Here is a 26,168-nt window from a genome sequence, read left to right as displayed (position 1 = left end):
ATTGCCCACGCCTCCGGCAGGACACAGCCAGAGGCAGAGGGAAGAAGGCGCCCGGCACCGCCCGGACAAAGCCTGCGCGCGCCCCGCCCCGGGATTGGCCACCCCGCCCCTGGTCCCACCCTCCGTCGCCTGCCCCGAACGCCGCAACCAATGTCCGCTACCGGGGCCGCCTTCGTCACGGGCGCCCTGGCCAATGGAGGAGGCGCTCGGCGGCGCGTGGCTCTTTCGCGGCAAAAAGGATTTGGCGCGTAAAAGTGGCCCGGACTTTGCAGGCAGCGGCGGCCGGGGCGGAGCGGGATCGAGCCCTCGCCGCGGCCTGCCGTCATGGGCCCGCGCCGCCGCCGCCGCCTGCCTCCCGGGCCACGCGGGCCGTGAGCGCCATGGCCGTAGCTCCCGCGGGCGGCCAGCACGCGCCGGCGCTGGAGGCCCTGCTCGGGGCGGGCGCGCTGCGGCTGCTCGACTCCTCGCAGATCGTCATCATCTCCACCGCGCCCGATGTCGGCGCCCCGCAGCTCCCCGCCGGCCCAGCCGCGCCGCCCACTGGTCCTCGCGATCCTGACGTGCTGCTCTTCGCAACGCCGCAGGCGCCCCGACCCGCGCCTAGTGCACCGCGCCCGGCTCTCGGCCGCCCGCCGGTACGGACCCTAGGCGCGGGCGGGGGAGGGGCGGGCTGCAGCTCTGGGCGGCGCGGAGCCTGGGCTGGGCCTCGGGGCTCCGCCCCAGGGCGCGCGTTGACTGACTGCCTTGCCTGTCTGTTTGCTGAGCCTTGCTCTGGGCCTCAGCGTCTTCACCGGAGCGTCGGATTCATTAATGATAACGTCTCACGTGTATTCAGCTGGTGCTTGCTTAGTGCACGCCCAGGCTTTGGCACAACATTCTCAACTCTGTTGTGAGCTGGGTGTTGTCACGTGCCCATCTGCCAGAGGGAGGAACTGAGGCCCAGAGACAGGGAAGTGCTTCACGCAGCTGCAGATGGTGGGGCTGGTATTTGAACTGATGTCTGCTGGCTTGCTGCAGAAACTATGGCTAGGTAGTGCGCACAGTTGCTTGTTGGAGGTGAAAGAGGGTGACTGTTGGAGACATCTTCGGGAGACCCTCAGGGGCTCTGCCAGGTGCAGGCCTGGCCTTCCAGGCCTCTGGGGATAGGCCTCTTGATTGGGAGGCCTTCTCTGCAGGGGCGGGGTGCTGGGCCAGCTGCTGCAACCCTTCCTTTGCCTGTCCTTCCATCTGCCACCCTTCCAGCCCCTGGTTGCCATGGAACTTTTATTAATCAGGCGGACAGACCCCCGAGCCTCTGGAAGGCTGGGTGGGCTGGGCCCCTGAGAAGGGGCCTCCAGTTCCTGGAGAGAGGAGACGTGGGAGGGAGATCCTTGGATAAAATCTTTTCCTGGTCCTAAGTAGCAAGTAGCTCAAGACTCCTTTAGGCTGGGGGCCTAGAAAAGGCAGCCCAGTACGTGAAGAGTGGAACTTGGATCCAAGCAGGGACCAGCTCAGTGGGCCACCAACTTTATTGTAGGGGTGGGGCGAACGTGAGGGGTTCTCAGCAGGGGCTCCGAGCGAGTGGGAGGGGCGAGGACCAAAACCAGTGTAGAAGAGGTGCAACTCCTGATGGGGGTGTGGGTGGCAGCTGGTCCCTGAGGCACCTTAGAGAAGGCCTATAACCCCCCCACCCCCCTTGGCGCAGTGCCCAGTGCTGCTTTCCTTCCGAAATCACCAAGATGCTAATAATAATAACAATAGCAACCACCATTGTTTTGAGGATGTTTTGTGTGCCAGGCTCAGTGCTAAGCACTTTACCCACTTAACCCTGTGGGCAACCTTACTTTTTCCATCCTTCTTATGAACAAGGAGGCCGAGGCCCACAAATGGTAGGACTTCTTAATCATTCAGCTAGGGAGCAGTGTTTCCAGGTTGAGGCCTTTTCTCCCAGTGAGGAGGCCAGCCAGTATTTGGTGGGCCAGCTGGCTTGCCTTCCATGTATTCCAGGGCCTGTACCTGTAGGTAGGAGCTTGGGCCCTGGGCCGGTATTCTACATTTAACCAAACATTCCATTCACTCAAGTTGTTGAGTTAGTGAGTCCCATTACGTCCTAGGTGCGGAGGTGGTTAAGGATCCCCTGCCCCCATAGTACTTAAAGGCCAGCAAAGATTTTCTGTGGGAGAGGTTGACACCATCCCGGAGCCAGAGCCAAAGGCCAGGAATGCAAATCTGGGTTTTGGCCTCTTCCGACTTTGCTCTGGAATTTGGGGGGGGGGGCAGTCCTTGAAATAAGCTTGGCTCCCACCCAGTGGGCACTTCCTGGGTGCTTCCTGTGTACCTCTGCACCTCTTTGCAATTCAGACATTCCTTCTTGCCCTACCTGCCTGCCTATCTACCTCTACCTTGTCATGGCTCTGTGTGTGTGTGTGTGTGTGTGTGTGTGTGTGTGTGTGTGTGTGTAGATCCTATGGGGGGGGTGGCTAGGGAGAAGCAGAAATGGGGATCAACACACAGGTTCAAGGCCAGCCAGGGTTACAGAGTGAAGCTTGACCTTAAAGTAAGTTGGGCTGGAGAGATGGCGCAGCCGTTGAAAGCACTTTGCTGCTCTGTTCTGACAACTTGGGTTTGGGTCACAGCCCCAGCACTGAGGTCATAGATGACTAACTCCGGTTTCAAGGGATTTGATGCTGTCTTCTCCTGTCCTTGGGTACCCATGTTCACATACATTCATACAGACACAGATTTCTTTTTAAAGAGAAAATAATTTAAAAAGTCAATTAGTTAAATAAAAATAAATTAAAATATCAACAGCGTATTTTGGTTAATTGACATATCTTATAATCCAAGCAGGCAAGAATGAGGATACTGAGTCTTGAGTTCAAAGCCAGCCTGTACTACAAAGACCCTGTTTCAAAACTGAAACGGCAAGAAGCTGAGGTTTCCCGTTATAGTGTAGCTCTTGTTTACTGTAGAAGGTACGTGGCGCCATACATTAAGTCAGTAAGAGGCAGGCCTAGAGCAGGAAGCCAGCTTTTCCGCACGGCTCTTATTTTAGGTGTGATGCTGTTGTGTGAATCCCTGCCTGGTCACTCGGCGTACTTAATGCTGTTGGGATTGAACCCAGAATTGAATGCATACTGCCAGTCCCCAGTCTTAGGAACCTTTGTTTTTAATAGTTCTAAAATATGTGATGGCACCTTTAAAACTCCAGTACTTAAGAAGTGGAGGTATGAGGATCAGGAGTTCAAGGTTTTCCTGAGCCTGATCCATGTTCAAACAGTCCGTCATTCACATTGCCCAGAGGAGGTAACTGGTCTGCCCTGGCTCTCCCACAGAAGCGCTCCTGTTTCTGAAACACACTCTGTTAGAAGCTGAATTGGAGAACAGCTCCTGAGATTTTTTAGTCCAGGAAGGGACTATATATGTATTAGCCTGTCACAGTGGTTTCCTTGTGTGTCTGTGAGAGCATTCTGTGCTGGCCTGAGCCTGCCTTGGTCTTTTACTGAGACTACATGCTGTTCCAGGGGCTACGTAAAGCTTTTGTGCCCTTCCTGTGGATTGGTGTTCGAATCATTCAGCTATCAGCATCTTCACCTGTGGTCTTTAGGATCTCAGTGCTAGGGTTGTCTAAAGATGAGTGACACAAACAAGCATCAGTTTGAGCCCTTACTTTAAAGCATGCCTTTGGGGATGGGCAAGGGTGTTTGGGGGTGTGTCAGCCCATTGGGGTGCATGTACTTGGATTTCTCCCTGGCTACAGGTCCTCCAAGGTGGAGACTGCCATAGGTCCTGCAGTCAGAGGAGAGTTTGCTGAGGAAATGTATGGGATTTAGTTACACTCCTGCTTTGGCACAGATGGCAGAGGCAGTGTGTCTGCCTCTGTGCGACTGTCTTACTCTCATGCTGTCCTCTTCCTTGGCCTGCAGGAGTCAGTGGCAGTGTGAGGGTGGGGACATCTAGTCAGCACGTGCTAACTGACACAGGCTTGTGGCAGACAGGGATGCAGAGGTTAATTGGTCCAGTGTCCAATGACGCTTTCTAGGTGGAGGTGCTAGGCAGAGAGAACAGACATCTGCAGTACTTTGTAATGGATGGAGGAAAAGGCCAGGTTTGAGACACTGTAACAGCTCTCTGAAGCAATCGTTAAGGGTCTGACAGGAGGCAGCTACAGGTGTGAGGAGGGAGCATAGGATAGATAGCCTTAGAGCAGGCATTGGGAGAAAGTTTAAGGAGAAAGCTAGCACTTATCTTTGAAAGCCAAGAGTCCAGGGCATAGGATAACCTTTTTTTGTTGTTTTTGTTTTGTTTTCAAGACATGGTTTCTCTTTGTAGCCCTGGCTGTCCTGGAACTCACTCTGTAGACCATGCTGGCCTCGGACTCAGAAATCTGCCTGCCTCTGCCTCCCAAGTGCTGGGACTAAAGGTGTGCTCGACCACCACCTGGCATAGTATAGCCTTAGAGCAGCTCATCTCCACAGTTCATATGAGGAGCGCACTGAAAGGCTTTACTGAGGCAGTGATGTAGAGGGAGAGCAGCATGGGAACAGCTGTCCTGTCCAATGGAGGGTGATAATGGCTGTGGGTAGAATTCTTGGCAAAAGAATGTGACAGGTGGTGGGCCAGGTTGAGAGGGCTTAGTTGAGAAAGGCCCGTGGCTGGTGAGAGGACAGCAAGCCTGTTCTAGTTAGTGGGGTTTTGAGCTATCCGTGGGACTTCAGGGCCCTTCCCATCACTGTGAAATTAGAACTCTTAAGTTAGAGGGCATGGAGATTAGCAACTCGGGGTCAGTCTCAGACCGGGGTAGGAATTGTGGCTTCTGCCTCTGTCCATAGGTTGTAAAGTAGAGCTGTTGTGGTGCCAGTCCAAAAAGCAGAGTGCACTAAGCACAAAGCAGTTGGTGAGCTCCAGCTGCTGCCATGGTTATAGATGCGTAAATGAGTTAACCTGGGGCGTGAGTTACCTGGGGGACCTGTCCCCTCCCTTGGTGGCTTAAAGCACTTGTATAGTCTCTGTGGATTGGGACTTGGGGGAGATTTAGCTGGTGCTTCTAGCCTGAGATGGAATCCCCTTGCAGCCAGAAAGCTTCCTGGCTGTAATTGCGAGTGTGCCTAAGGTTGCAGGGTTTGCCTCCAAGCTTGCTACGTTCCTCCTACCTGGAGCAGTTCTCAGCTCTTTGCCATAAGGGGCTTATATTTAGGGCTACTTGAGAGTGTGGCACAAAGCTTTCTTCTGCACCCTGCCACCTCAGAAGTGACACCATCACTCCCAGCTTTCATTTAAGGGAGAAAGTTATCTTTGAAAGCTGAAAGACCTGGTGGCATGTGCCTGTAAGCCCAGTACTTGGGAGGTAGAGGCAGGTAGATAAGAAATTCAAGGAAGGTCGTCATCCTTGGCTACATAGTAAGTTTGAGGTCAGCCTGAGCTAAATAGATCTTGTATTTGTAGGAGCCAAAAAGACTAATTGGTAGATTGTGTGGTTAGTGTTCACAAGGCCTTTATTTTTTTTTAACCTCTAGCATTAATTACATCAATGATTTGTTCTTTGCTGATGTATTTAAAAACCACCACCAGTCCTAGAGAGGTAATGTTGGACCTAAATTTTGAACCCGCGTCTTCAGCCTTATACTTGACTGATTTGTGAGGTAGAATGATAACCTCATGCTGTGTCCCTCAGGATCTGTCTCTGCTCGTGTACCTCAGCATCCTGACAGAGACGTAAGACTGGGGTCGGGGTCCCAAGCCCTTAGCTAAGTCTTCTGTGCTCTCAGTCCTGGTTATTGGGCATCTTCCTGTGTTTCTGCTACAGGTGAAACGGAGGCTGGATCTGGAAACTGACCATCAGTACCTGGCTGGTAGCAGTGGGCCATTCCGGGGCAGAGGCCGCCACCCAGGGAAAGGTGCCCATTGACTCCAGCTTCTCGGCCATAATGGGGGAGGGGTGTGGACATGGTTGTACACTCCGGGGCCCCAGTAGGCGGCTGGAATGGCTGCCTAGCAGGACTTCCTCAGGCCTTGGAGGTGGGGAGTTGCCCAGCTACCCGAGGAATGCTTTGGTTGGCAGACAACAGCCACAGAGCCTTTCTGCTTGGCCTAAGGGGAAGGAGACATTTGCCTCCTGTCCTCATCTTGCCACTCTACATTGCTAGGGAGACAGGCCTGTTGGGGGCAGGCTGAGTGTTTGAGGGACCCTGCCTAGCCTAACCCCTACCCCCCAGGTGTGAAATCTCCAGGGGAGAAGTCACGCTATGAGACCTCATTAAATCTGACCACCAAACGCTTCTTGGAGCTGCTGAGCCGCTCAGCTGATGGTGTTGTTGACCTGAACTGGGCAGCTGAGGTGCTGAAGGTGCAGAAGCGGCGCATCTATGACATCACCAATGTCCTGGAGGGCATTCAGCTCATTGCCAAGAAGTCCAAGAATCATATCCAGTGGCTGTAAGTACTCATCAGGGAGGTGGGCAGGTAACAGCCAGACCAAGCCAAATGCTTGTAGTGGCTTCCTGCATTCCCAATAGCTGGGAAACCAAGATCTGAAGAGAGTTACCTTCCCTGGAGTGATAGGAGAGGAACGGACAGGTCTTGCAGGTCCAGTTCCCTATGGCTGTACAAGGTTTCCCATATGTATGTACCTATGTACGTACGTACGTAGGTATAGGTACGTACGTGTGCGTGCGTGTGTGCGTGTGTGTGTGTACAAGGTTTCCCATACATATGTGTGTGTTTTCTTGCGCTCTCACTCTTTCTCTCTCTCCCCCGGCCCCCATGCCTTGCTGAAGGTTTTCTGTTCCCTCTCCCATTGTTGCCCATTCTTAGACCTCTGTGCTACCACCATTCCAGCTTTCGCTATCCTCATTGAGGTTTTGTTTCTACTTCTCCCAGTACCTTCTGCCTCTCCAGGCTTCCTGCTGCCTTCTCTGGCATATCTCCTGGTTTTTGATAGATGATTCTTCTTTCTGTATTAGTTTCTTTTCACTTGATAGTGTGTCCCAGAAATGTTTGTATATACATCTGATTCAGCTGTTTCGTTCCATGGCATGTGTGTGCTATTGTTTCTTTACCTGGTTCCTTGGTGGGTGTTTGTTGACAGATCTGGCATTTTACTGAGCTGGTGCCAGCCTTACTCAAAGCCTAGCTGGGGAGCAGAGCCACAGAGAAAAAGAACTTGCCAATTTCTCACAGAACAGTGGCAGCAACAGATTGTCTTGAGGGTTAGGGCTGATGGGTGGGTGGGCGGGTGGGGGGCTCAAGGACTGCTAATTCTTCATTGGCTTCCCACAGAGGCAGCCACACCATGGTGGGGATTGGTAAGCGGCTTGAAGGCCTGACCCAGGACCTGCAGCAACTGCAGGAGAGTGAGCAGCAGCTGGATCACCTGATGCACATCTGTACCACGCAGCTGCAACTGCTTTCTGAGGACTCAGACACCCAGCGATATCCTTGGCTTGGCCAGTGGTGGCGGGCGCCATGCTCCTGAGCCTACAGAGGTTACTTAGGGCTCAGATTATAAAAGATTCAGGCTTTGGAGACAAGACCTGGCTCTGCATTTACTTACCATGTGACACCGAACAAGTGATTTGGATTTTATGGGCCTCAGTTTCATTTGTAAAAGAGAGGACAGTAATACTATTTCTAAAATTCATATTTTTAAAAAAAATAGGTGGTAGTGGCGCACACCTTTAATCCTAGCACTTAGGAGGCAGAGGCAGGCAGATCTGTGAGTTTGATGGCAGTCTGCTCTACAGAGCCAGTTCCAGGGCTACATACAAATGCTATCTCAAAAAAAAAAAAAAAAATTGGGAGGCAGGGACAGGAAGATTTCTGAGTTCCAGGCCAGCCTGGTCTACAGAGTGAGTTCCAGGGCTACACAGAGAAACCCTGTCTCAAAAAAAAAAAAAAAAAAAAAAAAAAAAAATTGGGAGGCAGGGACAGGAAGATTTCTGAGTTCCAGGCCAGCCTGGTCTACAGAGTGAGTTCCAGGGCTACACAGAGAAACCCTGTCTCAAAAAAAAAAAAAAAAAAAAAAAACAAAACAAAACAAAAAAAAGAAAAGGAGAAAAGGGTTTAATAAGTAGAAGTGGTGCTTTTGGCTAATCATGACCATCTGAGTTTGAGTTCCCAGTGGAAGGAGGAAACATGCCTATAAGCTGTCTTCTTACATGCACATGTGCATTCACAAACACACCCCTGTGGCATGTGTGTGCACATACAGACACAAAATTAAGTTTTAAAATAATACATTTTAAAAGAAGCCAAGGACTGGTGAGATGGCTCAGCAGTTAAAAGCATATGTTACTCTTCCAGAGGACCCAAGTTCAGTTCCTGGCATCTACATAGTGGCTAATGGCCGTCTGTAATTCCACTTCTAGTGTATCTGATGCCCTCTTCTGACCTCCAGTGCAGAAACTGTAACATTCAAGGCCAATTGAGGTTATATAGTGAAACTCTGAAAATCAAAATAATCATGGGCCACTGGATTACACAGTGAGGCCCTGTCACCTAAGAGAAAACCTAGTACTGGCAGTCCTTTCCTTGGTCATTGATTTAGTTCCTGATTGTAGCTTCAAAGTTGAGACTTTTTAATTCACAAAAGGAAACTTCATTAGAAAATGTGCCTTTTAGAGAATATCATTAACTAACAGTAAGATTGTCAAAATCAGTTTCCATTTCCCAGCCTGGAGACTTCTTGAGCATTTGCTGTGGAGTTATTACAGGCAGTCATGAGTTTGGAATTGGATGGGTAGAGAGTCTCACTGTTGAGGAAGTTGAAGTTTGGGGATGAGATTCTGAACACCTACTGTGTGCTGGGCTGTGGGATGAGGGTGTGACTAGGGAGGTATATGCTGAGTCAGTGGCACCTCAAAGGTAAAGTGGTCCTTGACTCCCCCAACCCTGGCCTATGTGACCTGCCAAGACCTTCGTAGCATCGCAGACCCCGCAGAACAGATGGTCATAGTGATCAAGGCCCCCCCTGAGACCCAGCTACAAGCTGTGGATTCTTCAGAGGTGAGACTAAAGACCCCAAGCCTTACCAAGACAGGGTGGGCTGGGCTGGTGGTCACCTAGGCCTCACCTATCCTGCCTGCTGCCTCCCCAGACATTTCAGATCTCCCTTAAGAGCACACAAGGCCCCATCGATGTTTTCCTCTGCCCTGAGGAGAGTGCAGAGGGGATTAGCCCTGGAAGGACCTCATGCCAGGATGTGACAACCTCTGGGGAGGACAGGACCGCTGATTCTGGCACTGCAGGGCCTCCACAGTCACCTTCCTCCACATCCCCAACCTTGGATCCCAGCCAATCCTTCTTAGGCCTGGAGCAAGGTAGGTGGGGCCAGGGTTTGTTCTGTTTGGCAGGCAATCATGGCAGCCCCTCTCCTGCTGGGCCATTCCTAACTTGTAATGCCTCCTTTCTCCAGAGGCAGTATTGCCACGAATGGGCCACCTGAGGGCCCCCATGGAAGAAGACCGACTGTCACCACTGGTGGCCGCTGACTCACTCCTGGAGCACGCTAAAGAAGACTTCTCTGGGCTCCTCCCTGGGGAGTTCATCAGCCTTTCCCCACCCCACGAGGCCCTTGACTATCACTTTGGTCTCGAGGAGGGTGAGGGCATTAGAGATCTCTTTGACTGTGACTTTGGGGACCTGACCCCTCTGGATTTCTGACAGAAGAAGCCTAGGGACTCGGGGTGTCTGGAGATGCCCACTTTGTCTGCAGCTTTGGAGCCTCCTGCCCTGGGCCATCCTTCCTGCCACATTGGAATAGCACGATTCATACCCTCTTCTCTGTCCAGTAGCTTCTAGCTCTGGGGTTTGGTTGCTGCCACACTGAGCAGACCAAAAGGCGAAGGATGTTGTACAGTGTGTGTGTGCATGCACCCCATATTGCACACTGTGTACCTGGGGTGTGTGTGTGTGTGTGTGTGTGTGTGTGTGTGTGTGTGCGCGCGCGCGCGCGCGCGTGTGCGCGTGCCGGGGAATGAAGGTGAACACATCTGTATGTGTGCTGCAGACACATCCTGGTGTGTCCACATGTGTGCATGAATCCATGTGTGTGCATTGAGGTGGGGGTGGGGCTCAACTGCACTTTTGGTGTCCTTGCTGCAGAGGCCCTGTGAGGCCCAGGATGGCTGCCTGCTTCCAGAATCCTGTGTGTCAGCCAGGCTGGGTGGTGCAGCTTGGCTGGCTGGGTTTGCAGGGCAGCAAGAGCACTGCTTAAAAGTTTTCCGATCGAAGCTTTAATGGAGCGTTTATTTATTTATCGAGGCCTCTGGCAAAGGGTGGGGGGATATGGGGTTGATACCCCAAGTTCCTGATTTCTGAAGCAAGGGCAGGGTCCCCTACCCAAAAGTTGCTAAGGCCCAAGCAGTTTATTTATTGGGAAAGGCAGAGGGAGACAGACTGACAGCCATGAATGGGCTGGGGACAGTCCCTTGGCTGATGGTGGCCAGGAGGGGTGGGTGTGGGTCCCTCCTGTGGTTGGAGCGCTCTCCACCGTCCTTCCCGCCCACCAGTCTGCACTTTGATTTGTTTCCTGACAGTTCTGTCCCCTCCTGCTTTCATTTTAATAAATATTTTGATGGTGTTAGGGCTGGGTTTGGGACTCTCCGCCAGTGTGAGGCTAGTGTTGGAGGGAATGTTCACTCCCTGTTCCTATCTGACTTAATTTCCTTTCAGTTGGTAACCCCGTGAGAAGAGGGAAACTGACCCAGTGATGGGTACGAAGTTATGCATGTTACCTGAGTACAGAAAAGGGAGTGTCAGGGTCAGCTTGCTGTGCACCTTCTGGTCATTTCTGAGCATTAGTAAAGATACGACACACAGTGACCTGTGTCTGTGCTTTCCTGTGTGTATGTGCGTGGGTCTACTTGCAGCTTGGGTTCCCTCCCTCTGGGCCTTGTAAGTCAGAAGACCAGGGAGAGTGTCCTCAAAGAGGGCAGAGATCTGGGAGAAGGAAGGGGCTACTGGGAATCCATGGCTTGTGTTAAACCATAGCTGGAAGTCCTCCCGAGCATTTACAGTCTTAAGCTCTATGTCTCTCTTTACTTCTTTACAGTCTGGGGGCGGGGGTGGGAGGGCGCCTATTGTTATCCTCATTTGGCAGGGCAGTGCACAGATGCCCAGATGTAAAAAGCTTGTGGGTTTAATCTATTGGGACTCCTGCACTTACAGCTTTACCTGCCCACACCCGACTGGGCGGAGCGCCCGTTCCTGTGGGACTCCTGGCATGATGTCGTTGCCAGTGACTTCTGGAGTGACTCCTTACCCCACTCCTTTTGGAAGCCTCTTCCAGGCGGGGAAACCGAGGCCAGGTGGGGGCGGGGCCGTGCTTGGGCCAATGGGCGAGCGCCCCGCCCCCAGCCAGCCTGGGCGGCCTGGTAACCGCAACCCGCAGCCTTGCAAGCCTCCGAGCCATGGCGTGCGCCGGGCTGCTCACTGTGTGCCTGCTCGGGCCACCTGCGCCCCAGCCGCCGCGACACTCTGCGCCTGCCGCGGGACACGCGCTTTTCCAGGACGTGAGTGGGGCACCGGTGGGTGGGCATCGGGCTCCCTAGGTCTCAGTCCTCCGTGTCCCTGTCTCTCCCTCCACATCTGTTGGTCCTGCTTCGGTCCCTCTCCTAGACTATCTGTAACCCTGCTGTTCTGATCTTCCTGCCTTTGTGTTCCTTGTGGTGTCTGTGCCACTCCGTGTCTTCCCTTGTTTCTCAGCAGTACTGCCCCTCACCCCAAATCTGCCCAGTGGGGCTAGGGGTTGTCAACACTCAGTCACAGCAGCCTGCTCCATGGCAGCCCCTGCTGGGCTGATAGGACAGAGGAGCCTAGACCTAGAAGGAGCTCTGTCCTGCCCCAGAAGCCTCAGGCCTGATCAAGGGTGGCAGAGTCTTACAGTTGGTAAGGGACTCCTCTCATGGGCAGCAGGTGGCCTTGAGCCCCCTTTTGTAGCTGTAGAGCATCCCAGCCTGTCTCAGATCGCTGTGCGATCTTCCCGTCTCCCCAGCTGCAGGCAAAGCTCTAAGTGCAGGAGCCCTAGCTCTGAGCACTGCTCTTCCCCCTTTTACTCTGTGCTCAGCAGATCCTGGCTCTCTCCTGCCCCTACTCTAGAAGTCCCTGCCAGTGTAAGAGGCTGTTGTGTCCCCCTCCCGGATGCCCTAGTGACTCAGCACCTTGACCACAGTCCTTCAGGCCAGAGGAGGCATGTTCCAGGTCAAGAGGCACACTGTCCAAGCATAGCTCTCCTGCCCCACTCCTATCCTAACTACCCCAACCAAGGCACGTTGAGCTGCTGTGTGATCCCAATCTAGTAGCAGCCCTTCTCTGAGTCAGCCTAAGGGTTATATTGGTTGGTTAGCCCAGTGACCCAGAGGGAGTTGGATGGAAGAGTTTAGCATTCAGGACCCTGGGCTATATGGGTTCTGTCCAGGCTTTGAACTTGTCTGTTTCATCGTTGCCTCTACAAATAAAAATCTGCTGACCCTTGCCATCCTCCTTGCTCTATACTCGTGTGTATACACAGATGCCCACAGTCTTCATGATGAGTTGGTCATATAAGAGGCCTCAGCCCTGAAAGGGTTAAACTCTAAGCTGCTCCCTCTCATACTAGTGGGAAAACCAAAGCACCCACAACAGGCCAGCCACTGCCAGCTGGTCTTAAGCAGGCTCAAGGGAAAGAGCCTGTTCAGTGAGGATGGGTAGAATAGTGTGGACTTGGGAGAATACCCATAGAAGTTGGGGCGGCCAGGGGGTGGGGGATGTGCAGATTTGATATGGCTTCCAAGGCTCCTCAGGATGAATCTTAGCCCATCTGTCCAAAGCTTCCTCAAGCTGGGCACAAGCCAAAGGCTGCTACATCAGAGCGCACTCGGGCTCGACTCCAGCTGTGGGAGGTGAAGGTACAGAGAGCTGGCCAGAAGCACCCACCCACTGGGAAGCCAGTCTTACAGCAGGAGGGAGTCTGCTTTAGGGCTTGCTGTGCGATATTCCTGTGCTACCTTCCTGAAGACTCCTGCAGGACTGCCCTGAGCAGGGGGGAGGCAATGCTGGCTGGCAAGCTGGAGCACCACTGGTTTGGGGGGGGACTCCTACCTCCCTGGCTCCCCTCACAGTGCCCACTTATTTATCTTTGTCCCCTAGGTTTTCCGAAGAGCAGACAAGAATGGTGAGTGATTTCTTCCCTTTGGGTACCATGGTGTGTGGTGTGTGTGTGTGTGTGTGTGTGTGTGTGTGTGTAGGGGCAGAGTACTAGAGCCAGGGACTTGGAGATGCAGTGTGGGGGAGCAGGGTAGGAGAGCTAGGGATTTGGAGGTGTAGCTTGGAGTGAAGTCTTGAGAGCCCAAAATGGGAGATGAAGCAAGGAACCCTTCCTGGAGAGTGTACAGAATAGGGATCAGGGAAGTGTGCTTTGACCTGAGGCTGGAGGTGGGGGCTTATATTAAGACAGTACTCCAGCCAGGCAGTGGTGGTGCACGCACGCCTTTAATCCCAGCACTTGGGAGGCAGAGGAAGGTGGATTTCTGAGTTTGAGGCCAGCCTGGTCTACAGAGTGAGTTCCAGGACAGCCAGGGTTATACAGAGAAACCCTGTCTCGGGAAAAGAAGAAAGAAAGAAGAGAAAGGAAGGAAGGAAGGAAGAAGCCTAACCCTTTCCCAAAAGATACCTGCTCTCAGTACCTTCTGCTGCAGAGGCTCAGACCCTCCCTATCTTGCTGATCATTCAGACAGCAAATCCCATTGCCTTTAATCATCTTGCCCTTCTGCTCCCTGCCTCTGCTTACTTGCCCCTAGGAGGGGAAGCTCATTCTCATCCCAGCCAGTCTGCTGCTTTGTAGAGTCTGGCTTGTGGATAAGCTTCGCATGCTTCTTCCTGGGAAGGTCCTGGGGCCAGAACATGGAGGTCTCTTCTACCCTGGGGCCAGGGACTGTGCCCTTAAGTCCTAAGCTGTGCTCTGATGTGTCCCAGGCTGTTCTCTCACATTTCCATTTGGCAGACATAGAATCCCTACCAAATGTATCCCAACAAGCTGGGCCGTTTCTTTCAGCATATACTTTTTGGGGAACCCTTGTCCTTTTGTTCAAAACAGGGCCCCAACTGGAGTTGGAACCCTAGGCCATCTGGCCATATGGCTATCTCATTGTGAATGTTTCTGGCCTCTGGGGAGCCTAAATAGGGGGATAGGATGCAGCTAAGGGTTCAAGGACAGCAACACCATGCCTGTCTCTCCCCAGATGATGGTAAGCTCTCGTTTGAAGAGTTCCAGAATTACTTTGCTGATGGGGTTCTGAGCTCTGCGGAGCTGCGGGAACTGTTCAGCGGCATTGATGAGCATCTCACTGAGTGAGTACAATAGAAGGGCTGGCTTGCTGTGGCAGAGCCAGGCCAGCTCGTCCCAACCCACTGTGTCCCCTGCTGTCGGGTTCTTGCTGGAGGACAGGGGGTGAGGAAAGACGACAGGGCTCAGTGCCAACTTTGTCAACCCACCCACACCTTCTCCAGCTCCAGTCTTGTTGCTACACTGATTCCAGCTGGGACCCCAGAATAACCAGACCTGAGTCACCAACCATTGCTCAGCCCTTCTATTACCAAGTAGAGGATGTTTGAGGACAGCTGGGTTCTGCCTGTGGATGCAGATGCAGGCATCCATACCTTCCTGCCTCCCACATGTCCACATCTGGTTCAAGTGTATGCTTTTTCCCTGCTTCACTTGGGGACACACACGCCATCAACATGTACAGCTGCCCTCACCCTCTACCTTTCCTTCTCTTCCCAGCTCCTTAGTGTAAATCCCAGACTAGGTTAACATTCAAGTCTTCAAGGACTTGGACTGGCCCTCTGAAGGGCCTGTGACCCCTCCCCCACCAGACACACCATGCGAGGCTGAGTAGGAGGGGTGAGGGCACTGACGTCTGTGTCTAGTTCCCCAGGCCCAGGTGCTAAGAGTCTGAAAGGTGTTTTCTCTTTCCCCCACAGCAATTTAGAAACAGAGAAACTGTGTGGTGAGTAGGCCTGTGCTGCCTCTTGTGTCCCAGCCCCTGGGCAGGTGGGTGTGGTGAGAGATGCTTTGTGGGGCTGGCCTCCTGGGATGCGAAGGTTGGGGCAGCTGAAGAATTCCGGGCTGGGGAGGTGGTTTAGCTGGAGCCACAGGACCTCCTCTGCCTACAGACTACTTCTCCACACACCTGGGTGTCTATCGGCCTGTGCTGGCTGCGTTGGAGTCTCTGAACCGTGCAGTGCTCACTGCCATGGACACAACAAAGCTGGTAAGTGCAAGGAAAGGCCAATGGGGAGCCTGAGGTGATATGGCTCAATGAGGCCGTGGAAATTTGTCCTGCTGTGGCTCAGGGATGTGGAAATGGAGGTTGGGTTCAAGTTCTGGCACTCCCACTTAATGACTGTGCTGTTTACTCCAAGAGCCACAGTTTTCTTGTATGTAGCTAGGGGGATCATGAACAATTAAGTGGGTAAGGTGGCTCACACCTGGACTCTCTGCATTCAGGAGGCAGGAAGATCTGCTGTCAGTGTCGGGCCAGTCTGGCTAGAGTGAGACCCTGTTGGGGGAGGAGGCAGGCATCTTACGTTTTGCTCTTTTCTCTGTTCCCTATGCCTAAAACAATGCTAGCAACACAGTAGGTTTCTGTTGACCTGTTATAATTGCTGGAGGCTGTCAAACCAGGGCCCAGTAGGCACAGGCTGGGACATAGATGAGTTCATACATGTCCACAGGTACTTGGAAACTGTGAGGCAGGGCCTAACCTCAGGTCATGTGAGATGTAGGTGTGTATATGCCTCGCTTGTTGGCCTGTGCTATAACCTGTGTAGACAAATGTTGACAGCCAGCACTCCAGACCCTGAAAGTGACCAAAAACAAACAAAAACAAAAACAAAAGCAACCCTCCTTTTATGTGTAAAGAACCATCTTTGCCAAGAATAGGTGTGGTAGCTTATACTTTTTTTTGCTCTGTGTATTTCTCAGTGTTCTGGAACTTGCTCTGCAGACCAGGCTGGCCTCAAACATAGAGATCCTTGGGCCTCTGCCTTCTGAGTGCTGGGGTCACTTTTCACGCTACCACTGCCTGGAGTTAGCGTACACTTTTAACCTCAGCACTTGGAAGAGACAGGAGAGCCTGAGACTGAAATCAGCCTGGGCAACAGAGTGAGATCCTGCCTCAAACACTAGAGAAAATGATCTCCTCTTAGGGGTGACAGGCGTGGGGTTTTACCTGACCATCCTGTTTTTGGTACTGAGGATGGAACCCAAGGCCTTGCGCCTGCTAGGTACTACGGCACTATACTCCTGCTCCCTGACCCCACTTTCTACAGAAAAAGGGAAACTGAGGCCTTCAGGGGTCACCTGAACACACAGCCAGGGACAGGACTTCTTGTTCCCTCATGTAAGAGTTTTTTCAAATATTGTTCTTTAAGTTTGGCCCTGCTGAACTGGCATTCTCTAAACTGGCTTGGGTATTCAAATTGAAAGCAAAATGAAGGTCAGGGTTAGCTCAGAAAAGGAAAAGGGCAGCCCATTCCCATATGATAACCCGCCAGCTGCGAACACTTGAATCTGTTTATCTGGTTCTCCGTGCTAGGACAGAGTTGCAACCTCTGTTCCTCAGGTACCCCCTGGTGGCACCATCCATCATTCTCATTCGATATAAAACTCAATCGAACACTTCTCGCACCAGGAAAGGGCCATGTTCTTGGTACATGGCTCGAGTCATCCAGCGGCACTGAAAGGAGTTCAAGGAGGCCATCATGGAACCTCCAGTCCATACAGCTGTGCCCCGTCCAGGATGAGCCACCAGACAGGGCTGCAGGGCCGGGTACCCATGCCTCCGGCATTGTGCCTCCAGCTCCAGGTTCATGCGCTCCACAAAGCCAGGGAAAAGGGTGGAACCGCCAGCTAGCACCACCGTATTGGCCAGCCGTGTCCGCAGTGTTGTGGGTATCTTTTGCAGTGCCTGGAAGGCCAACGTGGGTAGACCTGGCTCAGGGTGGCCTAGGAGACTTGGCTGGAAGATGGGTTCAGGGCAGCGGAAGCGCTCACTGCCAAGGCGCACGTAGCAGCCATTGCCCAGGCAAAAACAGGCCCTCTTGTGGCGGGCAGGGTCACAGATATCACCCTGGAAATCTAGCGACACATAGCAGCAGCGCTTCTTGAGCTGTGTAACGGTCTTGCGGGGCAGGGCCTGCAGCTGAAGATCTGGGCACGCTGCCACCAGCAGATCGCGAAAGTAGTGCGACAGGGTGCTGCCTGCCACATTCAGACGGAAGGTGGCCTTGTGCCAGGTGTGACCTGCATAGACGGGTGTGGCGTGGCACACGCCTGCGCCCGCCTCCACAGCCAACCCACTGAAAGCTCCGATGGAGCAGAGTGCCAGCAGAGCCGTGCTGGCTATGTGGCACGCAGGCACTGTCAGGGCCTCGAACAACAGCTCAGCCACCTTCTCTCGGCCCTCAGGTGGTGCTGATGGCGAGTCGCTTACCAGCACAGGCCACTGCTCGGGGTGGACCTGCAGGCCTCCCACCATTAGGCGCTCCCACAGTCCCTCCAGTGCGTCCCAGTCCACCACTACTCCATGCTTGATAGGGTGCGCACGGGCCACGCCTCCCGCCAGCTCGCAACCCGGTGCTCCTGGCAGCACAGGCCGGTCCCAACTAGGCATCAGACTCGAGCTCTTCAGCACAACCCGCGGCTTGATCTCCCCAGCGAAGCCTGCCTTGGTGAAGCCCGAGCCTTGGTCTACAACCACAGCAACGTGGTCCAATGAAGGCAGCCTGCGGGCGCGGCGAGTCCGGTGCACCGACGCCACCTTCAGGGCTCAGTGTGTCCCGAAGCCCTATGGGCCTTCTGGGTGGATAATGGGCCCTCTCAGTTCTCAGCTCCACCTCTGGCTATGAGGCTCCGCCTCTTAAGAGCAACGGTTCCTTTTTGTAGCACTACTTCAAAGTGTCACTGTTGATAATCAAGACTTGATTCCACTTTAGGGTCCCAGAGTCCCAGCCTTCCTAGACAGCTCTCTTGGCAAGCCACCTAGCTTGGCTAGAGTTACCTGGCTATAGATGGGAAGGAATCGTTTAAGAATTTAGATTGGGCTCTTTATGACCTCAGTCTTGTAGGCACCACCCACCCCACCCACCCCTTGCGTGGGCTGATGGCAGTAGTCATTTGGCAGCCATGTTAAGGGCCTGTCTGGCCAACACAGTGCTTAATTCTTTCTCCCAACTGTTTGGAGTATTTATGTGCTCTGGCTAGATGTGCAGCACTTTAACTCTTGGTTCTAAAGAGAACTACACATGTACAGGTACTTTCCTTGTGTGACAGCCGCATGGGCTCCAACCGATCTCTTCAGCTCTGAAGCTCACATAGCAACCCTAAGCAAGTCCAAATCTCTTTCAGGGTGTATCTAACTCCTGAGGTAGTGATGAGCCCTGCCTCCTGGACAGACCATTTTGGCGCAAATAGAAGACTCAGATGCACTTAACCATATGGATTTTATTACAGGGATCCTGGATATTTTCTGGATCACAGGAGCAAAACAAGTCTTAGGAACAGGATCTGACCATATGGTTGTAAATGGAAAGGTCTCAAAGTTCCACAGTTGTGGGGGAGATGATGGAGTCAGCTTGAGCCAAGCATACATGCTCTGATAACATTTGACAGACCAGTTAGCTCTCAAGTAGGAAGACACATGCTGTGTATGGGTCACACATTTTCCAGCACAGTTCCAGCCTGTCGATCGTAACAAGTACATCCTTGCACAGCTTATGGTTCTAGTGAGCTGAGACATTCTGCCCAGGTGAAGCTCTCAGTATGTAGGAGATGCGAGAATTTTTGCTTTTTGAAGCAGTCTATGGCACTGAATTCAAGATACTCCTACCACAATGTCACAGTCAGAAGTGGTAGCTTTAGGGTCTGGTCTGCAGCTCGGTGTGGGACCCAAGAAAGCCAGCAGTAGCTTCTGCCCAGAGCATGCTGCTTCGCTCAGGATTAAGAGTGACATGGGAGGCCACTGGTGCTATGACAGGATGGAGGATCAGAGGGTGAGCCCTGAAGGCAGTGAGTATCGGGAGCTTCGTGTTCATACACTAATCTTTTTTTTTTTTTTTTTTTTTTTTTTTTTTTTTTATTTTATGTGTATGAGTACACTGTAGCTGTACAGATGGCCATGAGCCATCATGTATGTGGCTGCTAGGAATTGAACTCAGGACCTCTCCTGGCCCCGCTTGCTCCAGCCCACTCACTGTGGCGTAATTCACTGTAGGTGTCTTCAGACACACCAGAAGAGGGCATCCGATCTCATTACAGGTGGTTGTGAGTCACCATGTGGTTGCTGGGATCTGAACTCAGGACCTTTGGAAGAGCAGTCGGTGCTCTTACCCGCTGAGCCATCTCGCCAACCCCCATACACTAATCTTAGCCTTGGCCTTTGGAGGGGTAGTGGAGAGACTGGGAGTTATGAACTGGGGAAACTAATTTGCCATACACAGATTAGTGGTTTGGAAGAAGCTTTTGGCTACAAATGGAACTGGTACCTTCAGAGGAAAGTGCTTTGACTAGGGGACCCTAAAATTAGGGGGAGCTGAGTGCTTGGGAACTGGTGAGCGACTAGAGGTTCAAGCCCCTTTTCTTGAGTGTGTGCCATAAGCAGACTCTGAGGTTCCCTCTCCACTCTGGCTGACCAGCCTACTTGTTCTTCCTGGGATGATGTTTGCTAGCCTGAAACCCTCCCTCTGCCTAAGAGGGATCTTTGAACGTTGAGGACTCTTGGAGACCTCAAGCCTTTGGCTGAAACAAGTTCTTCCTAATCCACCTTGAGTCTGTGGATTTGGCATGAGCTGACCTTTGTGTTACGAAAAATAAGTTTAAAGGCAGCCCATGGTGGTGGCGGTACTAAGTTCCATTTACTCCTACTCGCCCCGGGCCTCAGTTTTGACTCTGGGACCGACAGCAGGGACAGAAGTGGCAGACGCCAGGGGTTGCTATGTGCTCTTTATTGAGCAGAATCCTGGCGCTAGGGGTTGTGCCAGACACTCAGGGCCGCGGACGAGGACAGCGGCGCCGCTTGCGCGGCTGCTCCTCACGGGGGTCACCTTCGCCGCAGGCCTCGCGTTGGGTCAGCACGTGCGCAGACATCGGCTGCCAGCACTGCGGGGCCTTGGCCCCGCCCCCCAGCCTGCCTGCCCCTCGACGCCTCTCCTCCTGCAGCTGCGCATGCAGTTGTGCATCCAGCTGCAGCAGCAGCACCAGGATCCTCTTCATATCCCGTGCGCGCACGCCTTCGAGCCGGTCCACGCCGTCGCCTGCCCCACGTAGCATAGGCGCCACGGCTGGGAAGCACGTCGGGGCGCCGAGCGGATCCTCAGTTGGCCGCACGGGCCGCACAAACGGGCCCGCCACTGCCTCAGCCAGCTGCTGCCGCTTGTCCAGCGGGAAAAGCAGCAGGATCTTGGTCTGGGGGCGGGCCGGTGTGAAGGAAAGAACGCGCCCTTGCGGGGCCTGAGGCTTCTTCTGTACCCGACCCAATCTTCCGAGCACCACTGTGCCCCGCAACCCCGGGACCCTGCCTCCCCACAGGAACCCATTGACCACCCTAAGGTGAATCACTACATACTTTCCCAGCCTTGATGCGGGGGTTCTCACCCACCCGGGCAGGGTCAGGAGCCTCTCGCCATTGAAAGAAAGGGAAGGTCACGGTGTGTTGCGAGGCTGTGGGCTGGAGAGAGGGAGTAAAGGATATTTCAGGTCTGTGGCCCCGGAGACACTATGCTTGATCCCTGGTTGAGAAAGCACCTTCCCCCCGCCCCCCAGCCATTGCTTCTAGAACCCCTATACTACCTCTATGGGCTCCAGGGATCCTGCTCCTCTAGAGAGATTCTCTAACCCCTCATGCCCCTGGCTAAAGGTGTAGATTCCAGCGCCCGGCATCCCTTCCACCTCTCCATACTCACACTTGCCTTCTTCCTCTTGAGATGGCTGAAGAACTGCTTGTGACGGGCCTTGTCCATATCAGGTGGCCTGTCCTTGCTGGCCTGATTGGGTGCTTTGGTCCTCTTGTGGGAACTGCTGTTTCCCATGATAGGACTGGTCACTAGAGGCCACTGCCCATACTGCCTCGGCTCTGCCCTCTAGTCAGGGGCCCCAGTTTGACCCCACCCATCAGGGTAACTGTATTGTGAGCTCACAAGTGACCTCACCACACCAAAACTCTGTGCCTCCCCTGCAACTCCCAGGAGGATCTGGCCGCTGCTCATTGTCTATGACCTCTTCTGGTCTTAGCTTCCCAGCTGCAAAACAGGGCTGGTGCTTAAGGGAGTAGAGGGAGATTTCTATGGTTTTGATTTGAATCCTGGCGTGCCACTAATTATCTGCTTAACGTTGGCTAAGATTCAACCTCTCAAGGCACCAGGTACAAAGTGCAGTCGCTTATGGTTACTAAAAATTATGATGGTTAAACAAAATTCTTGGGATGAGTCTGGTATGAGGAGGTTGGTTCTGCTAACCAGGTTTGGTTGCAAATAGCAGAAAATCGATCTTATACCTCCAAAGAGAAGTTACTAAAAAGATGTCATGGCAACAGACCCCCCCAGACTTAGGCCAGGACTCAGGCACTCTCTACCATTTGTTATAAGCATGGTCCAGAAGCTGCCATCTTAGCTGAGCCAAGGCAGATCATACACCAAAAATGAATTGTCGGTTTTGCTATGGAGCCTGGATCTTTGTGGCTCCTCAGGACTCCCATTTTTAGGTTTGGGGGTGTGGTGGTGGTGGTGGTAGTGGTGATGGTATGAGGGCTTCTAAGGACATCCTTGACTGTCCATGCCTGTAGCTGGGAAGATTACTATGTTCCACAATAGTGGTGACATTTTCAGATTGAAAACTCAGACTGCAGGCACTAGGCTTAGTTCTATGTAGGAAGTAATTGAGGGGAACCTCAATGCAGTATTGTGGGAGAAACTGAGGCACAAAGTGCCTTTCTTGCAGGTGAGTGAGTATTCCAAGATGGTTGGCATAAGGTCTGATGTATGGTCAGGATCCCTGTGGTTGCTCTCCTTCAAGGAACTGAGGAGCGGCTGCTAGTGTAAGCGCGGCTCAGGGTAGTTAAGTGTGTTTGTGTAAGTTCAGTGACCTGGATATCTTGTATATGTAGCTTCCCACAAAATGCTTGCAGTAAATGTTTGTTAAATGGATGGTTGAGTGGAATAATGAAAGAACAAATAGATGTAGGCCAGTAAGGGGTCATATCACACATCATTTTGTACCATGTGTAAAATTGGCCTTAATGCCCTGTACCTTCACCCTGAGTGTGGATGCCCAAAGGCCTCACTAGCTGTTGCAAAAGTGAGCATATGCCTTAACTTCAAAGAGGAAGAGATCCAGGAAAGCCCAGTGTGCCTGCAGGGTATGATCCCTGTGAATCAGCCTTGTATCTGCAAGGATGAACAAAGCCCATCTGGACTGGGAGCAGGGACCTTAGAAGCTGGGCAGAGTGGTTCCCACCTTTCATTCATTCCAGCACCGGGGAGGCATATGCAGGAGGATCACAACTCAAGGCAAGCCTGGGCTAGAAAATAAAACCCTGTCTAGAAACAAAGATAGAAAGTGGGTGGTAACTAGCTTGTGCTGGGCCTGCATGCTCTGTCCATTTGCTTTCACTATTGCTCTCATGAGCAAGATAAGCTCCCTCTTACGACAACATGCCCTGCCCACAGGAGTATGAACAGGCCTCCAAGATGGACCAGTTTGTCACACGATTCCTGCTTCGGGAGACTGTGAATCAGCTACAAGCCCTGCAGACATCCCTAGAGGGAGCATCAGACACCCTGGAGGCGCAGGCCCATGGCCAGCGGTATGTGAGGTGCTGCTGGGCTGCGGGTGTTGTCCCCTGTTGTCCCCACATTCCAATCTCCTCAGTATCCTGTTCCATCCAGCCTTCTGGAGGCCACATTCTTGGGTAGGGGTCATGAGCTGCTGAGAAGGGGTCAGTGATTTGGGGGCTGGGCTTCAAAGACCCGGGAGACCTGTCTTGTCCCACCTAAGCCTGGTCCTATGCTGAAATCCCAGTCCTTGACCCTATGAGTCTGGGGACACTGGGCTAACCTACTTTCTAGGTTGGATGAAGAAAATATCAAAGTGCAGAGTAGGTCCTGTGGCAGCCGGAGGGCAGGACGCAGATCCCTGAGAAGCATCAGTTGGTCACCATGCTGGTCTCCTGGATCCTCTGATACAGGTAGGGTAGGATCTGGCTACATATGGCCAGGAAAGACATGGCATCTCCTATTCTCTGGGGCTTTGCTCTGCCAGTGTTCCCAATCACCCTGAGCAGCCTCCCTTCAGGGGCCCCTGGCTGATGTCCTCCTGGTCCCTCTGCCAGGGCGGAGTTCAGAGGCTGAGCTACAGTGGCAGCTGCAGGTCAACCGCCTCCAGGAGCTCATAGACCAGCTTGAGTGCAAGGTGAGAGGCTGGGTGGCTAGTGCCCCTCAGAGAGGATGTCTGTCGTACGTGCCCAAGCCAGTACATACTAGCAGCTCAGTCTATATGCTGTGTCTCTTGCAGGCACCCCGGCTGGAACCCACACATGAAGAGGACCTTACCAAGGGGCTTGACTCGGTGAGCTTAGGAAGGAGTACTCAAGATCTGTCTACCCAGATCTGGTAGGCAGGTGCTAGGTTTTGGTTCTTGCTGAATGACTACCTTAGGTTTTCTGTTCTCTCATCTGTATCTGTGAAAGTCGGGCCTGAGGTAGGAATGGAAGCTAGAAGGCATAGTGGGAGGTGGTACAGCAGAGGATCAGTCAGTGGCTTGGAGGATGGAGTCAGATGCTGGGAGGTCTTGTTGGCTTGGGGACTTGATCCCACAGGGGGCAGATCTAGACCACATTAGGAAGACTGGATTATACCCTGAGCTCAGCTTACCCCGACAACTGCTTCTTTCTTGCCAGCACATCCTTGTGGCACAGAGGCAAGTACAGGTGGCAGAGGATACCCTGCAGGATTTTCATCATGCTCTGTGCTGCTACATGAACTTCACAGGGGCCCAAAGCCATTGTCTGCAGTGAGTCTCTGGAGAACCAGTGGGATGGGTGAGTGGGTGGGAGCAGAGAGGGATGGTGGATTGGGTACTCTGGGCAGGGCTCCCATGAGATCCTTGGCAGGTAGGCAGTGGTGGTCACAGCTGTGGTCCAGCTTGGCTACTACTTTGGTTCTGCAGTGTGTCTGCCCAGAAGATGCTAGACAATGCTGCTTTCACCCTGTATGAGTTCTGGCAGGATGAAGCCTCCTGGAGAAGGTGAGTGGAGGGTGGTCTACCATCTGACATTGATGGGTTCTGGAGGTTGTCGGACCAGGTTCAAGTTCTGCTCTCCTAGTCACTGGCTGTGTGACTTCAGATAACTAACCTAACACCTCTGGTTCCTAGATGAGATGATGTGTAAGGAATAAAATGCAAGTTAGGTATTGAGTGCATGCCTGTCATGTCAACCCTGAAGGCAGAGGCTCAGACTACAAGGCCTCACAGCAAATTCAGCAAAAGTCTGTCTCCAAAAACAAAAGCAAAACCAATATTCAAAAAAACTAACCAACAAAACAAAACAACAATACAAGTTGGCCATGGCTGTACCAGCACTTGAGGCAGAGTCGGGAGGATCAATGATTAAAGGCTAGCCTGAGCTAGACCCTATAACAAGACTAACACAAACCCTCAAAACTCAATACAATACAGATGCACAGTAGGCACTCAATGAATATACACTACTGTCAGTATGCCCCCTGTGCCAGGGGCCTTCATTTCATCCTGGCAGTAGCCTAGTGATGAGGAGGCAGCTTGTTCCCAGTTTTCTGAAGGGGAAGATTGAGGATAGAATCAGTAATGAAGGGTTGGTGCCTTAAGTCCAAGAGCCAGACTAGTGTGAATGACCTAGAGCACTGATCTTAGAGCAAATGACTCAGCCTCCGTCTGTCCCATGGCCTCCCAGGCACCAGCAGTCACCCTGCAGCAAGGCCTTCCAGCGCACCCTCATCGATCACCTGCAGGCGCCCGACACTCTCACCACTGTGTTCTTCCCAGGTGAGCATACCCGTGCTCCAAACAGCTCTGGGACCCAGGAGGGGAGCCCCCATATCTCCTGACTCCCCAACCTCTTACCCACAGCTTCCTGGTGGATTCTGAATAATAACTGAGTGAGCTCTGCTTAAGCTGGCGACTGCAGCCCTGCCTATCATTCTGGAGCCCTCTGTACTGGTGGATTCTACACTGGCATCAAGGAACCTGCCTGTCCCCAGGCTAAAGGCCTGGTCAGTTGGTAGAGGGTCTCAGCCCAGGGATCAGGAGCTAGGCCATTTGCTTGCTTTATTTATTTTACTGTTTGGAGCTTCCAAGCACCTGGGCTTCTGCCTGATTCAAGAAACCGAGATTCTGCCCCCTTTCCTCTACCTTGCTGTGTGACCCAGGCAGATCACTTACCTCTCTGGCTGCCTAGGGGAGTCCTGCTTTCTGCTTGCTGCTTTGGGGTTAAGTTTCTGTTCTTCCTCAACCAGTGGCAGAACCAGGGCTGATGCTCAGGGACACCCCCCCCCCCCCCCCCCCCGACCCTGGAACCTTGACCCTTGAGACTAGGCCAACTCAGTCTATCAGTGTAGAGACCTGGGTATCTATCACCCTGGGGTCAGCTCTAAAATTTCTAGCATCAGTGTTGTACCAGAGACCTCTGGAAGTCCTGGGTTGGTTTGCATGTCATTTGCATATCATTTGCATGTCTCATCCCACCCATTCTCAGGGCACTATGGGAAGCCCCAAGATGACCTTGCATAGTAGCAATAATTTGGGCCTAGAGTTGCCTGCTGCCCCCAGAGATCTCTGAATCCCAGCCTGGGACTTGAGTACCGAGGCAATAAAGTTGGTAGTTACCTGTGGTGGTTGGTCTCCGTCTCTCTCTCTCTCTCTCTCTCTCTCTCTCCCCCACACCCCTCCCCAATCCTTGACTGAAGGAAGCAAGCCTACCTTTAGAGCTGCAGTTGGTTCCCAGCTGAAGCTGCCACAGTGGCAGGAGCCTCATCATCATTCACTCAGCTAAAGGCTGTACCTCCCCCAGACCCTCCTTCCAGAGCCCTGTCTAGAAAAGAGGAATGATAAGGCCAAGGCTCAGCTTTTCCCTACAGAGCCTTCTCAGTGTTCCAAAGGGCTTGCTTGGCTGGATTCCTTGAGG

The 26,168-nt window shown here is 52.9% G+C and overlaps 4 protein-coding genes across 6 annotated transcripts; 2 read left to right on the top strand and 2 right to left on the bottom strand.

Moving 5' to 3' along the window:
• The first annotated feature begins 267 nt into the window (after nt 1-267).
• On the top strand, nt 268-10,800 carry E2f1 (E2F transcription factor 1). Its single transcript, XM_031372375.1, has 7 exons — nt 268-635; nt 5,786-5,876; nt 6,195-6,414; nt 7,258-7,410; nt 8,868-8,982; nt 9,074-9,296; nt 9,392-10,800. Exons 1-7 carry the CDS (start codon nt 381-383, stop codon nt 9,637-9,639), a joined length of 1,305 nt encoding a protein of 434 aa, XP_031228235.1. The 5' UTR covers nt 268-380; the 3' UTR covers nt 9,640-10,800.
• A 241-nt stretch (nt 10,801-11,041) lies between these two features.
• Nucleotides 11,042-25,875, top strand: Necab3 (N-terminal EF-hand calcium binding protein 3). Of its 2 annotated transcripts, XM_031372377.1 has the most exons (13): nt 11,049-11,489; nt 13,105-13,129; nt 14,196-14,304; nt 14,938-14,963; nt 15,130-15,227; nt 22,678-22,814; nt 23,077-23,195; nt 23,340-23,419; nt 23,522-23,575; nt 23,907-24,019; nt 24,176-24,253; nt 24,939-25,030; nt 25,115-25,875. In XM_031372377.1, exons 1-13 carry the CDS (start codon nt 11,388-11,390, stop codon nt 25,141-25,143), a joined length of 1,062 nt encoding a protein of 353 aa, XP_031228237.1. In that variant the 5' UTR covers nt 11,049-11,387; the 3' UTR covers nt 25,144-25,875. The 2 variants fall into 2 exon arrangements, with proteins under 2 accessions (XP_031228236.1, XP_031228237.1); XM_031372376.1 differs by having other exon boundaries at nt 11,042-11,489; nt 23,340-23,575.
• Actl10 (actin like 10) lies at nt 16,038-18,031 on the bottom strand. The gene has a single exon (XM_031372378.1). It carries the CDS (start codon nt 17,628-17,630, stop codon nt 16,626-16,628), a length of 1,005 nt encoding a protein of 334 aa, XP_031228238.1. The 5' UTR covers nt 17,631-18,031; the 3' UTR covers nt 16,038-16,625.
• CUNH20orf144 (chromosome unknown C20orf144 homolog) lies at nt 19,944-21,123 on the bottom strand. 2 transcript variants are annotated; one of them, XM_031372380.1, is made up of 3 exons: nt 20,923-21,123; nt 20,580-20,681; nt 19,944-20,419 (listed from the first exon to the last, which is right to left on the bottom strand). In XM_031372380.1, the coding sequence occupies exons 1-3, from the start codon at nt 21,040-21,042 to the stop codon at nt 20,000-20,002; spliced, it is 642 nt and encodes a 213-aa protein (XP_031228240.1). In that variant the 5' UTR covers nt 21,043-21,123; the 3' UTR covers nt 19,944-19,999. The 2 variants fall into 2 exon arrangements, with proteins under 2 accessions (XP_031228240.1, XP_031228239.1); XM_031372379.1 differs by having other exon boundaries at nt 20,917-21,122.
• Nucleotides 25,876-26,168: the final 293 nt, after the last annotated feature.

The sequence above is a fragment of the Mastomys coucha genome, unplaced genomic scaffold, assembly GCF_008632895.1.
Source record: "Mastomys coucha isolate ucsf_1 unplaced genomic scaffold, UCSF_Mcou_1 pScaffold15, whole genome shotgun sequence".
Classification (NCBI taxonomy): Eukaryota; Metazoa; Chordata; class Mammalia; order Rodentia; family Muridae; genus Mastomys; species Mastomys coucha.
This window is presented reverse-complemented; position numbering and strand designations above follow the sequence as displayed.